At 40.4% G+C, this 15,368-nt stretch overlaps 1 protein-coding gene across 1 annotated transcript; it reads left to right on the top strand.

The window, feature by feature from the left end:
- Positions 1-5,115: 5,115 nt before the first annotated feature.
- fgfbp3 (fibroblast growth factor binding protein 3) lies at positions 5,116-15,102 on the top strand. Its single transcript, XM_022195879.2, has 3 exons — positions 5,116-5,253; positions 11,738-12,026; positions 13,889-15,102. The coding sequence occupies exons 2-3, from the start codon at positions 11,743-11,745 to the stop codon at positions 14,325-14,327; spliced, it is 723 nt and encodes a 240-aa protein (XP_022051571.2). The 5' UTR covers positions 5,116-5,253; positions 11,738-11,742; the 3' UTR covers positions 14,328-15,102.
- Positions 15,103-15,368: the final 266 nt, after the last annotated feature.

Consider the following 15,368-nt stretch of genomic DNA (forward strand, 5'->3'; position numbering starts at 1 on the left):
AACACCACCACGTTTAATCTACAGTTTATGTAGAGAGAGGATATGAACTTATTTGGATCAAGTTGAATAATATAGAATGCTTTTGGTCTTGGCTTTGGGTATAACTCAAGTCTACCAGAAGATCAGACACTTCTCCCGTGTTCGCAGGTTTAAATCAAACCAAATAAACAGGTATTCTATGAAATAATGTCTGGAGGCATCGAAAATAAATGAATGAATAATACAACTGTTTGCTTTAAGTTTTTTGCAGATTTTTTTACACATTTAAAAACATAATTACAGATCTTACAGATTCTAAGATGACTTTTGCAGATATTAGTTTGCATTGACAAATTCTTCTACACATTGACAAATCTCACTTCAGACACACTGATTGAGATGCAGACAGACAACTCTCCATACATATTGTCAAATAATTTTGCTACAGTAATGCCCTACATGAAGCCAACCTGTATCAGGATGATCGCCTGCAATATTACACTTTAGTACAAAGAGAAGGATAAGACAGTGTCTGGAAGCACTATGGATACTATTAATTTGTGCAATACAATGTACAGAATAGCAAAAGCATTTATTTAGGTAGAAATGTCACGTGTTACATTACCACATTTTGTTATAAATAATCTAAGCTGATATCTAAACACGGAATTGTAGCTCCACCCCTCTGAATGCATGCACTCCAACAGCAGGGATACACTTTGTTGGGGTAAGTACTTCGGCACAACCCCAGCAGAAATACAGATTATGAGAGTCTGTGGTGTTTCAGTGAGTGGATGAATGACCTTGGCTTTTATTGAAGGAGGTGATTAGGAGCAGGTGAGCTGATCCACACAGCTGTGTTCAATCCCTGCAGTCAGGCTGATGGCAGAAAAAGAGGGGCGTTCAGGGGCTGAAGCAGGAATACGGACACTATGACTTGTTCTCTACCTCCTGATTACTGCTGCAACCTCTGCTTTCACAGATTTTTAGTTGGTCACAAACTGACTGTATCTATTTCCATCTGTGTAAACACTATCAGATATTTTCAGGTAATCTTTACTATGATTACCTGAAATAATGGTAAAAAATAAAAATAAAAAGCAAAGTTACCGTAACTTGCAGGGCTACAAATCTTCCTTTTTCTGCCAGATAACAGGCTAAAACCAATCTATAAATGTAAGAAAATTTACTGAAAGTGGCTTCTGTGCCTGGGAGATCGTAAAGTGACGTGGGGCCTGTCATTGAAGGGAAACCACATGTTATGTTAGGTTTCCATGCATGGACCGATATCAGTGAGTGCCTTCTGTCATCCTAGAAGAGAAACTCTGTGTTATGTTGATTTAGGGGTGCATCCTGCTTTTACCAGTCGTCAGATGTTGAACTCATATCCTTCACTAGAAGGGTTTAAAATGACCACTAGCCTATCATTCTGGGAGATGCTCATATTGGCTGTGAACCTCCACAGGCAAACCATGGGGCCTGTTCAGATGCTGTCTTTTTATAATAAAATTATATTAAAAGCAACATTGTCACCGGACGTGTTACTCAACCCCGGCACATCTGAGAAAAACCACGACAAATGTGAGTGTGATTGTTTGTCTCTATATGTAGCCCTGTGATAGACTGTTACCTGTCCAGGTGTCCCCAGCCTTCACCTTAAGTCAGCTGGGATAAACTCCAGCTCCCTGTGACCCTAATGAGGGTTAAGCGGTGTATAGATGGTAGATGGATGAAATGTCCACAAGGATACAAACATTAGCATGTGAACAAAGGATGCATATTCCCAATAAAGCTTTCACATTTTTTCACTGGTCTACAGGTGGCAGTAATGCACCAAAGATGAGCCTCAACATTAACACCACTGGCAGTGACTGACAGCTTCAATCACTGGAAACCTCTGTACCCGGTTTTTATCTGAACGTTACTTTAACAACATGCGACAGTTTTCTGCTGGAGGCTTTTTATAACTCTGTCCTTCAGTCTCTCCTCCTGTTTCTAGAGGCTGTGATCTGTGACGAGGATCCCATGTCTTATATTGTCATATGAACACTGAAGCCCACACTCAGTCAGTAGAGCTGAACAGAAAAGTAAGAAGCAAACTTGATACAAATGATGATCGCGTTTGAGTTAGGCATGAAAACGAAGCGGAAATTTTGCTAGAACAAGTCTGAAAGTTATCTTTAAAGATCATGTCTGGCATGGTAATAAATAACTGGCATGTTAAAAATGGGCATTTAATAAATGAAAGGGTGGATTAATGAGTAGATGAATGGACAGACCAACTCATGAATATCTGGAAGAAATGTTGGAATGAAAGAACCTCAGAAACTGTGATTCTTTAGATTAAATTTTGTTGTTGTGTCTTTGTACAAACACTTGTGCACACAGGGTCATACAACCCCATTTAACAAATTGCAGGCTTCACTATATATGCTGCCAAACTGCCACAGATCGCACTACAACACATACTCTCTCCACCTTTTGGCTTGTTGGCATGGTAACCAGAGCCGGCCAGTCAAGGCTCTCCAGATTCCCAGTTCTTTCGTCTTTTTCTGGTCTCTTAAAATTGTTCCACTGCAGCACTAGATGTTCTATTTTTAAAGCAGAAGGTTCTCTGTCTGGAATATTGAATACTGAATACTAGAAAACTGAACACTGAGTCCTGAGTGGATTTAGTATCTCAGCACAAACAGCAGAGAAGGCGACACACCAACACCTGAGTCCCAGACACTGGATGCTACCGTGTTAGCAGCAGCTCTGTTCCATCTTTTGACCATCAAACACTCAGCTCTGCACTCTGAAGCGTATTTAAGACTTTTAGGAGCATCTTTTATCTGTTATTGTAAAGTTTGTTCTCTATAAAGCTTCAACTCTCTGAGCTCCAATCAGTTTCTGTGCATTTTTTTTCTTTATTCTTGTCATATTTTTACCCCCATTTTTTCAAATCCTGCAGGTCTGTGGAAACAGAACAACCCTGAAGAAGCAGAGAGAACTCAGACATGTCTTTGTGTAGTATAAATATGCTGGAAATAAGTGATAAAAATAGAGGCTGATGAAGGCTGTGAAGTGCTCTCATGTTTCTTACATATATTTACAGGATGAATCAGTCCTCTTGCTGAACTATCTGCACTCAAGTTTCCTTTACCTTCTTCATGAACATTATTAAGGTTTCAGTCATTTCACTCTGTAGCTGCTAGAACATTTCCATTTTGTTTATGAAATGTTATAATTTAGAAAGATGTTAATGAACTGTTCTAAACCTTTAACACCATTTTTCTTCACTTTAGAATCTATTTAAAAATCCTAAATTTCTAGTATGTTGCCTTTGTTAGGAGTAAAATACTAGGTTTCACTGAATGTTGGTCTGATATGGCCAAGATATCCCCCCATTATAATCACTGGTAATAATGTGCACATCTGAGATACATATTTGAGCCTATTAGGGATGGGATGTGTTAGTTTCGATTAATTAATTACAAAAACAATAATATGTTAAAAGATATAGTGCATTTAATCGCACCTTTCTCAGTTCTCTCCATGCAACATATTGTTGTTAGCAGCAGAGCTAAAGCTACGTGTCCACAGAAACCTTTTTTTATCGCATGAAAACGCGTCATATGTGAATATGGCCTGCTTGGTGAGCGTGTCACTAGGTGTTCCCTTCAGTCAGGTAGAAACGTCGGAACAAAGTAGTGGCTCCATCGCAAAGTTTCTCTTTCATTAGGAAAACGCTTCAGCGAAAAGTATTTCTGAAAGTATTTGAGGTGAAAAATAAGCTGCTGAATCTGTCCTGTTTTTAGTTCAACAACGGCAAGTTTAGACATTTAACAAAAGTTTCACGATGTGTCAGACCTCCGCTCCCCGTGCCATGAAGTAGAAGTCAGGTCTACTTTATGCAAATGCATGACCCCAATGAAACTTGAAACATGCCGCAGTGCAACCAACATGCAATGAATGGGATGCGAGAAATAGACGGACCTTAAGATATGTGTCCACAGGATGTGTTTTTTCTCGCATGGAAATGTGCCACGTCTACATATTGCCCACTTGGTGGGCGGGTCACTTGCGGGCACTCAGTTCTTCATTCTGGTAGAAACATCAGATCAACATGGCGGCTTGGCCGCAAACTTTCTCTTTTATCATGAAAACAGTTCATCGAAAGCATTCCAGGTGAGAATTAAGCTGCTGAATCAGTCCTCATTTTAGTTCAGCGACAGCTAGTTTAGACGGTTAACGAAAGTTTTGCGATGCGTCGGACCCCTGCTAGCATTTGCATAAAGTATAAGTCAAATCAAATGAGCTGCGGGCAACTTCGAGGTGACATGAAATGGGTCTCGCATCCCATTTCTCAATGAAATGCGAGAACTTGATCTGGGGACAAATACCTTAGGTACGACAGTCCTGGTACCGGCTAACGGTGTAGCCATCCCATAATAGAGCACTGTTCAACACACTGAAAGTGCTTGAGTTTACACAAAGTCATAAATTGTTGAATATAATCGCTAAGATTGCACTTTGAGTTTGCAGTAATCTGTGAATGTAGTAGACAGATGAAAATGTTCGGGTTCACGTATATCGATTCAGTCAGCAACCAAAATTTATTTGAATTAAAAAAACTTTACTGATTGCATCAAATATTGTCATTTGATAAAAATGCGATTAAATGCGATTCATTAATTACAAAGCCTCTAAATAATTAAATTAATTTTCTTGATCGTGTTTCACCATGAGGGCCTTTACGCCAATTAGCCACAACAATCAACCCACTGACAGGTGAAGAGAGTGACTGTCTTGTTTGAATGGCGCCTGTCAGGAGGATGGATGTCTCAGGCAGCAGGTGAACACTCGGTTTGGAAGCAGGAGAAATGGGCAGCACGAGGAGCTGAGAGACTTTGACAAACTGTGATTGTTAGAAAATTAGTATGATATAATAGTACATATATTGTACAGTATCCTAAAGGTTCCAGTAAAAAAACAAAGAGGTTTTTTGTTTGCAAGCTGAATGACACTGGTGCATCCAAAGTGTCGTCAGTGTGAAACCTTGGCAAGTGTGTTCATTGTCCCGTTCTCACCCTCAGGGGGGTGATTGTGGGAGGTGTCCTTGGCTTTTTTTGGGTGGGCACTTTGTCGAATAGTGCTCCTGATTGCCCAGAACCCCCCTGTTTCTTCCTCCTCCTACTCCTCCTCCTTTACCCTCGTCTTCTCCCCTCTTTTATCCGAGTGTTTGTGGCCCCCACATTCTCACAGCGACCCGGAGCCGAGCAGCGTCACATGGTAAGAAACACCGGGCCTCCGCTGGCCAGACAGCAAAGCTCAAACTCTCTGCTTTTCCACTTTACTCCACAAAACAAATACTAGAGCATGAGAGGGAAGCATTGTGTGTTGTTGCTATGATTTATTGATGAAGGTGCATGTGGAGGAGGAGCAGGAGGAGGAGGAGGGGGTTTGGAGGGAGGATTATTTTTGTTTTGCTGCTGTGTGTCTTTGTTTTGTCATTTCACAGGAACTCTGGTTAAATGATGCAGTTTAAATGTGACTTTTAGTGCCAAAACAAATCATTTTAAGTCAGCTGACAAATCTGCAGAAATCACTGCTGTCCTTGCTTTCATCTTGCTAAGAAACACAGTTTGTGTTGTGTCAGTTGTTGTGGTTGTCGGTTGTGCGTCCTTGAACTTGCAGATCTTAGACGTGAACATCAGGTCAGCTCGACACAAAGCTGCCTTCCTGTTATTGATCCCTCTTTGATAGCTGCACAATGACTCGTTATAAAAGGATAAAGCTGAATTCAGACACTGACGGAGTCCCGCTGAGCGTTAGAACTGCACAGGCCAGGATGGATTACTGTCTTTACACCATGACCACTGAGGATCCTCAGCTCTGATTGGCTTGCAGGTATCCATGAATTTCTTGTAGTGTACAATAATCAGGCATTTTAGGAAGAAAAACACATTTGAGTTCTGCTAAAAACTGACACTAGATCAGTTTTATATCCATCTAGGCGTCACAATCAAAACACTAAATCAGTTTGTTGCTTTAAATGAGACAAAATGACACAAACGAGGCTACGGAAAGGAGACAAACTGTGTGAAAAAGGCATGAAACAACATGAAACAAAAAAGGGCACAAAATTAGACAAACAAGACACAAAATGACAAAAACTAGACATAAAAATGAAAACAGTCAATCAAAATCCATTTTACATCCATCCAGGTGCCACAGTGCAGAGAGATATGAAAATATGAGTGGTTTTGCATAATTTTGGACATCTGTGTCATTGTGAACCATTTTGAAATACTTTTGGCCCAGTTTTAAGTAGTTTGAACAGTTTTTGTTACCATTCTTGGCATTTTGGACACATTTTGAGAAATTTTGGACGATATTTGTGAATTCTGCATGTCTTTCGTGACATTTTGAGCAATTTTTGAAAACATGTCTGAGTTCTGGTATAAACTGACATCAGATCAGTTTTACATCGATCCAGGTGTCACAGTCTGAACATTAATCAAAAATCTGAGTAATATGCCAGCAGCATATCAGTAAATACTGACATACTGCTTATTGTGTAATTAAAAGGAGTTCAAGCACTTTTGACGATGAAACACAGATACTCAGGTGGTGGTTTTCATAGTGGGATGAACTTTAAACGCTAGGAGACTTTGTCAGACATTGTGTACCTCATGTTCGGTGACACTGTGTGCCGTTCTGTTTCTGCATATAAAAATCTAAACACAGCTTGCAAACATTCTTCTTTTCCAACTTACACTTTAAAAACCGTATTTGAGCTGTAGTTGAAATAAGTTGAATGAGTTGAAATACCGCTTTGAATTAATCTTGTATATCTTTCTCCTTTCAAGATGGCAGTTTACTTTTTCTGGATTGTATCAACTTAAAATTACATTTTGCCTTTTAAATTTGTTTTCCCATGTGGATAAAAGTGCAAAAATCCTGTGTACTGCCCGTTCAGCACTGAGCGCCATGCGGTCCTTTTGTTTCCTAAAATGTTTCTGCTGGAACTTTTCTGTAATCCTGCTAGAGGAAAAGAAGAGCTGAAGCCGTAATCATGTTTTCACTTTATGTTTGGAGTAAAGTACCCTGGGAAACTTGGAAACTTGAAGTTAATTTTCTTTAAAGGTATTGTCTACAGATACGGACCCGTATCCGTAGCACTTTCCATTTACCAGACAGATACAGACCCGTACACGAGTCTCGCGAGTCAAGAAGCTGCTAACCACTGCAAACTGTTGAAAGGTAAGCAAAGGTTAAGGTTAGGGTTAGTGTTAGGGTCAGGTTTAGGGTCCGTACCTGTAGTACCGATGCTACGGGTCCGTACCGCTAGCGTCTACCGGGAGTCACGTGACCAGATCTCGCGTATCTGATTGGCAAATGGAAAGTACGGTCCGTACCTCTAGCAACTACCTTCTTTAAAAGGAAGTTGCAGCAATACAAACTGTTCCTATGAGAGAATTTTTTATGTACATCAAACTTGAACCAGGGCTTGTAAATGGAGCTGAACGCTAGCTTGCAGTTAGCATGAGCAAAGGATTTTGGGTGGAGGGAGCGGGAGCAAAATTTGGATGTTTTAAAGCACGAGAGCATCATTTAATCTCCCACATCATGGAACTCCACGTACATTAGAAAGGATAGTGTGGGAAGACACTTGGCGAATATGTTGATATGATGGGATATTTGATTTGTGGGAAGTTTCTGTTGAAGACCATACATTTAGTTTTGCTTATGTTTAGTGACAGAAGAAGATTGGAAAAGGAATGTTGAATGTTATTGAAGCTAATCTGTAGCGCAGACAGGGCAGTGTGGAGGGAGGAACTAGATGTATAGACAATGGTGTCATCGGCATACAGACGAATGTGCAAATTGCTTACAGCATGGGTTACATTGTTGATGTAAATGTGTGACTTTACAGGACATTGATCAGATAATGTGACCAGAATACAGTCTCTCCTTTGACCCGAGACTGTTAAAGGTCACATTAAAATGCAGATCTGTTCTAATGACGTGATGCTACAGATGAGAAGAGAGGCCAGAACCGGCTGCAAGTCAGTTTGTGCTGCAGTCAGGCCACCATTTCTCATCGAAGAAAATGTTTCAAGGAGATGTTAGTATCCTAAATCCTGTCCTCCTAACACATCCCCCACCTTCTCCAGGTCCTTTAGTATCAATGCAGCAACATTCACCCAGCAGCATTGACAACCTCGTTAAAGCTCACAGATTGTTATTGACTTATGATTTCTGGTCTCTGGCCCCATTCTCTGCCTGCCAATTATCATTTCCATTACTTTGGCTTGTCCATTCTGTTCTCAAGATGCTGCATGTTGGAACAAGAAGTACTCATTCCCCTGTCTTTAAAAGAATAGATAGAATTTAATGAAATATTCCATGCTATGTTCATAGTTTCCCTCTGTGGAGTAAAAGCTGCATGTACAGTTTGCAGCAGAGTTGGAGTGGAAATCCTTCCTATTGGCTAAAACATGCACTGTTTTGGATTGCACGAGAAGCTGTTTTAGCTTTTTCATCAACTGCTTGGTGTTAAACTCCGTCTTGCCTTAGTTGCTGCTTAAATAAGTCAGTGTAGAACTGATATTTTCAGTGTACAGATGGTGGTTTGTTGGCATGTGGCCATTTTATAAGTGGATTAACACCATCGGATTAATCCAGCAATCATGAAGCCTCAACTGTCAGCTGCAGTGCAAACACAGTGTTACTGAATAAAGTGGCGCTTGCAGTTTTTCCATAATTCACAAAAGCTCTCCAAGCTTTTTATCACACTGTGAGCACAGCTGGAGATCAGAAACTAATATCCACTGCAGGTTCACCAGAAGCCTGAAAATCTCATTGTCAGCTCTGCAGAACAACGAGCAGGAAACCTCTGACACCACTTCTTCTGTTTGTTTGGTTTTATTGCTTTTGCAATCTTCAAAAAAAGAAATAAATAAAAATACAGTTAATTAAAATAATAATCCTACTGAAGGCTGCACAAACAAAGGCACCGTGATGCTCCGGAGCTCCTTGTACCTGCGATTTCATTTTCATCAGAGCACAGAAACATTATTAATGGCTTTAATTTTGCCTTAGAATCGCTGGAGCACATCATCACCTGTGAGGTGGGACCTGAAGGCTCAGAGGATATGAGTGTATTTACTCCAATAATTCAGATTCTGTTCATATAAATGCAAGAATTAAACCTGAGAAGCAGCAAAATTAAGAGACAAAAAAGTCTGTCAGTTTAGAATCAGTTTCACTCATTTATTTAATTAATTTGACACAGAAATACACAATTTTTCTACAGATTGTGTCATTTTAATGATTCAAGAATCTTAAAAAATGCTTTTTTAAAACAGAAAAATGAAGTGGAAGCACATCTGAATGACAGCTGAATCCTCCTCCCTCGGTGCTTGTTGATACCAGCATGTCCGGTCTGGACTCTTCTTGGGGGAGTGTTTCTGACGCTTGGCTGGTTTTCAATGAGCCGCTGACAGACACTCACATCCCCACTCTGTGTCGATTGTCCCTATTTTTTCAACATTTAACTCCCATGTGTCGTGTTGCTGTTTGGCCCTCTGTTCCTCTGAGACACTGATGAGGAAGGCATCAGAAACCCTCCTGTCCAAGCAGTTTTGATGTTAAGCAGAGCGGAACCGATTCAGTTGACATAAATAATGATTCTAAACTGAATGTTTTAGCCTTGAAAATGCTCGTTTTCAAATGTTGACACATTATGATGCTAATTTCTCAGAGCGATTGATGCCGCGCTGACCCAGTTGCCTTGCAGGGATCATTAAAGTTTAATTGTGGCTTCCGTTCAAGATCTCTTTTGGAGGACAAACAAAGTCCGTCCTGCTGTCGAGTATGTGGTTGGAATACCGCAAGCTGAATTACTGAAGTAGAAGAAGAAGGAAATGTTGTGTTTACTCCTCCTGTGGCTCTCAAAAAACGACTGCAATCATGTCACCATACATTGGCTTCTTTATGGAAAATGTAGGATCCAGTGTTTTTTGGGAGATTGAATATACTTGAAGCTAGTAATCATGTCTGTAGGGATGGTATTCTACCCAACACTTGGCTTCAGATGACACAAAAGGTCACATTAATCCGTCAGTCAGTTGTACAAACAGTCTTGGTGCACCGAAGATGAAGGTCGACAGCTTCCTTGTTTGTTGTCTTGTCTTGTGCTTTCCTCCGGTGCTACAGTAAGGGCGATGTTTGTGGTTTTGAGTCAAAATGTCCTGAAATCTGTTTGATAAATTGAGTTTGGTTCAGACTTACAGGTCCTCATCAGTGAGAGTTCTAACACCTTTCTGTGGTTCCTTACAATAAACACCACGGCTCAAAAGTTTGGGCTCACATAGAAACGTCCTTATTTTTGAATGAAAAGCATTTTTTTTCAAATTAAAATAACATTAAATGAATCAGAAATACAGTGTAGACATTGTTGATGTTGTAAATGACTATTCTAGCTGCTAGCTGGAAACGGCTGATTTTTAATGGAATATCTCCATCGGGGTACAGAGGAACATTTCCAGCAACCATCACTCCTGTGTTCTAATGCTACATTGTGTTAGCTAATGCTGTTGAAAGTCTCACTGATGATTAGAAAACCCTTGTGCAGTTATGTTAGCACATGAATAAAAGTGTGAGTTTTCATGGAAAACATGCCTAGGTGACCCCAAACCTTTGAATGGTAGTATAAGTGCTGATGGAAGGCTTAATGTTCCAAAACTTATCTAACTAATCTCAACAGAATTTTGTAGATGCTAAACTGAGATTAAGCATCAGCATGTTGTTGTCATTGCAAGCAAGTCACTATGTTACCGGTGCTTTTAACTCAAAGGCTTAAAAACCATCTGGTAGGTTTAAGTCTTGTTTAAATCTGCCAGTTCCATGGAAGCAAATACTTTTTTTTGGTCAACTGTACCTTTAATTGTAATAGGTGGACGACAAGTTTCAGGTTTATTTGATTTATATATCACTTTAAAATGCAGATAAGATTTTACAACAAAGTGTCACAAACACAGTGTATGTATACAACATGAGATTTTCCTTAATTTTGCATTATTCTCAGGTCTTTGTTGATGCTGGAACATTCCAGGTTTTTTATTACAATTTGCATATTGGCTGTAGTGGTAAACGAAACAAGATTACAAAGACAAAAAGCATAACAAAAATTAGAGAATAACAATTAACCATCTGTTACCTAGTGAAGTCATATGTGTCAGTATTTCATTGAGATGTTTACAGCTAGCTGGGATAGGCTCCATCCCCGCGACCCTAGTGAGGATAAAGCGGAGTACAGAGAATGGATGGATGAATGTTTACAGCTACTGAAAGCACCTCTAAAATACAACTGTAAACACTTGCAGGCCGAAGGTGAACAGATGATCCACCGTTTGTGTTAAGTCACGTGTGAAAGGTGTTTAAATGACAAACTGTGCTGAAAAAAATTCTGCTTTGATTGGTTTGCTGGCTCCAAAAAAGTCTATAAAAACAGAACTTTCAATGACAAACATTATCGTTAAACTGAACAACATTTAAAGCTGCATTTAGACATCCATCCATTATCTATACTCCGCTTAATTCTCATTAGAGTGGTGGTTTGGGGTTATTTCTAAGTGTTGGCAAGCATCTCTACTCTCACTTTGGTCTTCTTCAACCTATGAGTAAATTATCTGGGGTTTTAGCTCCAAGAAGTTTTACTTTCTCAACCAGCTAGTCTCTAACTTTGTCTTCTAATGTTCCTCCTCAGCCACCATGAGTGTCCTGCCATGCAGCTTCCTCGTCCTCCTCCTCCTCTGCGTCCCGATCCTCGCTGAGGCCAAACGTCAGGCCGGACAGGAGAAACCAGACAAACCTGATAAACCTCGCCAGCCTCCACCGTCACCACCACCGGCCAAGAGAGCCAGGAACCGCTCGGTACCCGGATCTGGAGAGCTGAGCACTAAGGACGGCCACCGCTGCACCTGGCAGACATCTGGAGAAAGTCTGGTCAGCCTGGTGGTGAACTGCAGCACTGAAACTCTAGGAGAGCTGCAGAGGTGAGTGTTGAGCTGCAGAGGGAATCAGTGTGACTCACCTTCGATACCCTCAAATTTATGGCAGCTGTAAACCTGAGCAAAATGTTCACTGGTTGTTTTCCATTCAGTTAAATCATCCACAGGTTCATTTTGCCACACAGATTATTGGACAGATCAGTGCCAGAGCTGAGTTTTTATTTTCTGGATAACTGCCTGATGTTGGACTGTCGGCCCCAGTTTGTTGCTAACAACACAACAAAATCACAAAATGTTTCCTCTTGTCTTTGTCTGATGAACTCAGACATGTAAAAACCCAGCAAGCAGAAAAACACTGGCTAACGGAACTTTTAAATAAAATGCCCAAAGAATCTTTTGAGTAGATTTAAATTCCAGTTTTGTTAGCGCTGGAAAAGTGTGAAGTTATTATAATGTTTTAATGTCAACAATCAGATGATGTCAGCAAATCAGATTATGTTCCACGATTTAAAAAAAACAAGAAGAAACATTCACAAACCAACATTCAAGAAATGCTTTCCAGAGGCTATCAAGTCCTCAGAGGGTTTGTAGAAAACCTGATATACAGTCTTGAACGAGACGATACAAAAACTGGTAGAAATGATGTACATTCTGGCAGTCTTGAGTTTCCAATGACTCCTACAACTCTTGGTTTTCTCTGATAAAATGACTGAAACACGTGTCTTTGTCACATAAATGCAGTCATGCATTTTGGTTCTTTCATAGATTTAGTATAATATGTGTGTTTGGGCTCATTGTCCTGCTGAACACCTGCATCCAAGATTCCACCACTGAGCTGATTTTTTTTGGTATTTTCCCCGAGAATGTGGAGGTGATTCTTCCCCGTCTTCAGTATTTCATTTACTTTGTGTAAAGCTCCAGTTCCAGTGGCAGCAGAACAGCCTTAGAACATGATACTGCCATCACCATGCATGACTGTAAGCTTGGAGGACAGTAGGTGAGAACAGCAGATATAGAACTCCTTGTTGGGCCAAAAAGGTCGATTGTTGAACACTGGTCCCGTGTACTTATACTTGCAAACAACTGATGACTTTGACATCTGAAGCTGCTTTGAAATGGCCCCAAAGGACTTTCTTGACCACTTTAAGTCAGTGATTTGCTTTTTTTTTAGATCTTTGCTGAGCTCTTTAGACTTTCCCAATGTAGTGTTTGTGGCTGAATCTGAGTGGATCAGATGGACCCAAACTTTGATCAATACAACTTTCTATATCACAAAAACTGATCGTTCAAGTTGCTGTACATATGTTTCTGACCCAGCAGATTTTGCCACATTTCCAGAAGATCCACAATAGATTGATCTAAGAACCACAATGCATAATTGTTTGTTTTTGTTTTGTGTAACAAAGTTTTTAAATGATTCCATCACAGAAAATTAAGAGCTGCTGTTTTCATTCTGCCTGTAATGTCCCGGGGAAGTTTTTGAGGGAAAACATTGCAGAACTTTCCAGCAATGTTTTCCTGCCGAAAACAGCAGATCTTTGCAGAACTTTCTCAGAATGATTTTGGAAGAAACAAGAAGTGTAACTGGGTGCAACACCAATATGTCACACTATGTCGCATTTGCATAGAAAACATTGCTTCTTTGGTGCTAATTTTGTGCCTGTCTGAAAGTAAGAAAAGAAAGAAAGCTTCTTTTTGGTATGCGAGAAGGTGATTCATTGTGGCTGTCAAGCTGCAGGTGAAGGCATTTTATAAAACACACGAGGACTCTATATGTTTCCTTCATCAAAAAGTGACAAATTCTTTATAGCTATAGCATTTATAAACTTTTAATGCTTCTTTCTTTATTGTTTTTCATTTTGCTTTCCTTCTTTTCTTTCTGGACTTCAACTCCTCTTTCCCTCCAGGTACTGGTGCCGGTATGCCGGTAAACCGGACCTTTGCCAGGCCTACGGGGTGAAGTCCAGCCAGTACTGGAAGCAGCTGGTGGGGAAGCTGAAGAAAAGACAAAACGCCTGCGAAGGAGAAAAAGTCCTGAAGGCCAAAACCTGCAAGAAGGCGCCTGCCGAGGCTCACATGAAGCTCGCCCAACGCAGCGGCGAAGACGAAAAGAAGGCCGGGAAGGAAGGAGGGAAGAAGAAAGGAGTAGCGGGCGGGAAGAGCTCAGATGGAGGGAAGGTGGAAAAGAAGAAGAAGAAGGAGGATGAGGAGGATAAGAAGATGGAGGACAGGACTGGGTTGGAGGATGATGAAGGAGTCATGAACGACATGGAGCCGGTGCAGAGCTACTGCAGCGAGGGATGGCACTCGGTCTGCTCGTTCTTCGTCAAGTTTTTTGAAGGTTGATCAGTAACACTAAATCAAAACGCAGCGAATTCACAATCTGAAAACAATCGATCAGTTTCTTAATCTCACGGGAAACACCAGGCAGCTCATTTGTAAAAGTTCTTTTATACCTTTAACTCTGAGCTGCGTTAGCATCACATTTCCCAGTCAAAGTTACATTAAAGTCACCTTATTTGCAATGCTATAGCGGAAGGATAATTAAAACCTGGCAATCTAAATTATACAAAACCAATAAATCAAACCTGCTAATTCTGGAAGAAAGCTCTAATTCATTATAAATGTCCCTGACAGGCTTTAGAAACTCACACCAGCTGTTTTTGTGGAAAGAACAGGCAAAGTCTTCTAATGGAGTAAAATGAACCAATCAGGTTATTTTTAACTCCAGTTTTTGTTAAATGAGTGTTTTTAGCTGTGGGATGTGTTCAGTCATTGTCATAGTTGTACTTTGTTCTCTAGAAATCAGATGAAACTGAAGAGTTGAGCTGTATAAACTGTTTGAACTAACAACTAAACATAATGCTTTGGTGGACAACAATCAGCCGTGATCCCCACTGGTGATGGCGTTAGTGATTATTGGATCAATTCATGTGTCTTTGTGACGTGAAACTAAAATTTTTTATAAACGTGTAACTGTTGTGTAAAAACACACTGTTAATAGTTGTTGCTGTTGGATTTGTGGCGGTTAGACCTTCGCAGCATCTAAAAAATATTTTTTAAAGACATGTTAACACTGTTCCTGGGAGTTTACAATAAAGTGCTCACAAAAAATGGACAATGGCTTTTTCCAGTTGTGATGTTGAAATATACACAACATTGAAAACACCTGCTTCATATTGTGTAAGTTCATTTCAACAGCACTGATCTCTATAGGTGTCCTGTGTTAGCGAGCATCAAGATGTTAGCAGCAGATCCCTTAAAAGTCCCATATTGTGCCTCCATCCATCCATCATCTGTACATTGCTTAATCCTCATTGGGGTCGCGGTCGGGCTGGAGTCCAGCCCAGCTGACTCAAGCTTGCTTTATGCTTGCCGCGTCTGCGA

The sequence above is a fragment of the Acanthochromis polyacanthus genome, chromosome 15 (genome assembly GCF_021347895.1).
Source record: "Acanthochromis polyacanthus isolate Apoly-LR-REF ecotype Palm Island chromosome 15, KAUST_Apoly_ChrSc, whole genome shotgun sequence".
Classification (NCBI taxonomy): domain Eukaryota; kingdom Metazoa; phylum Chordata; class Actinopteri; family Pomacentridae; genus Acanthochromis; species Acanthochromis polyacanthus.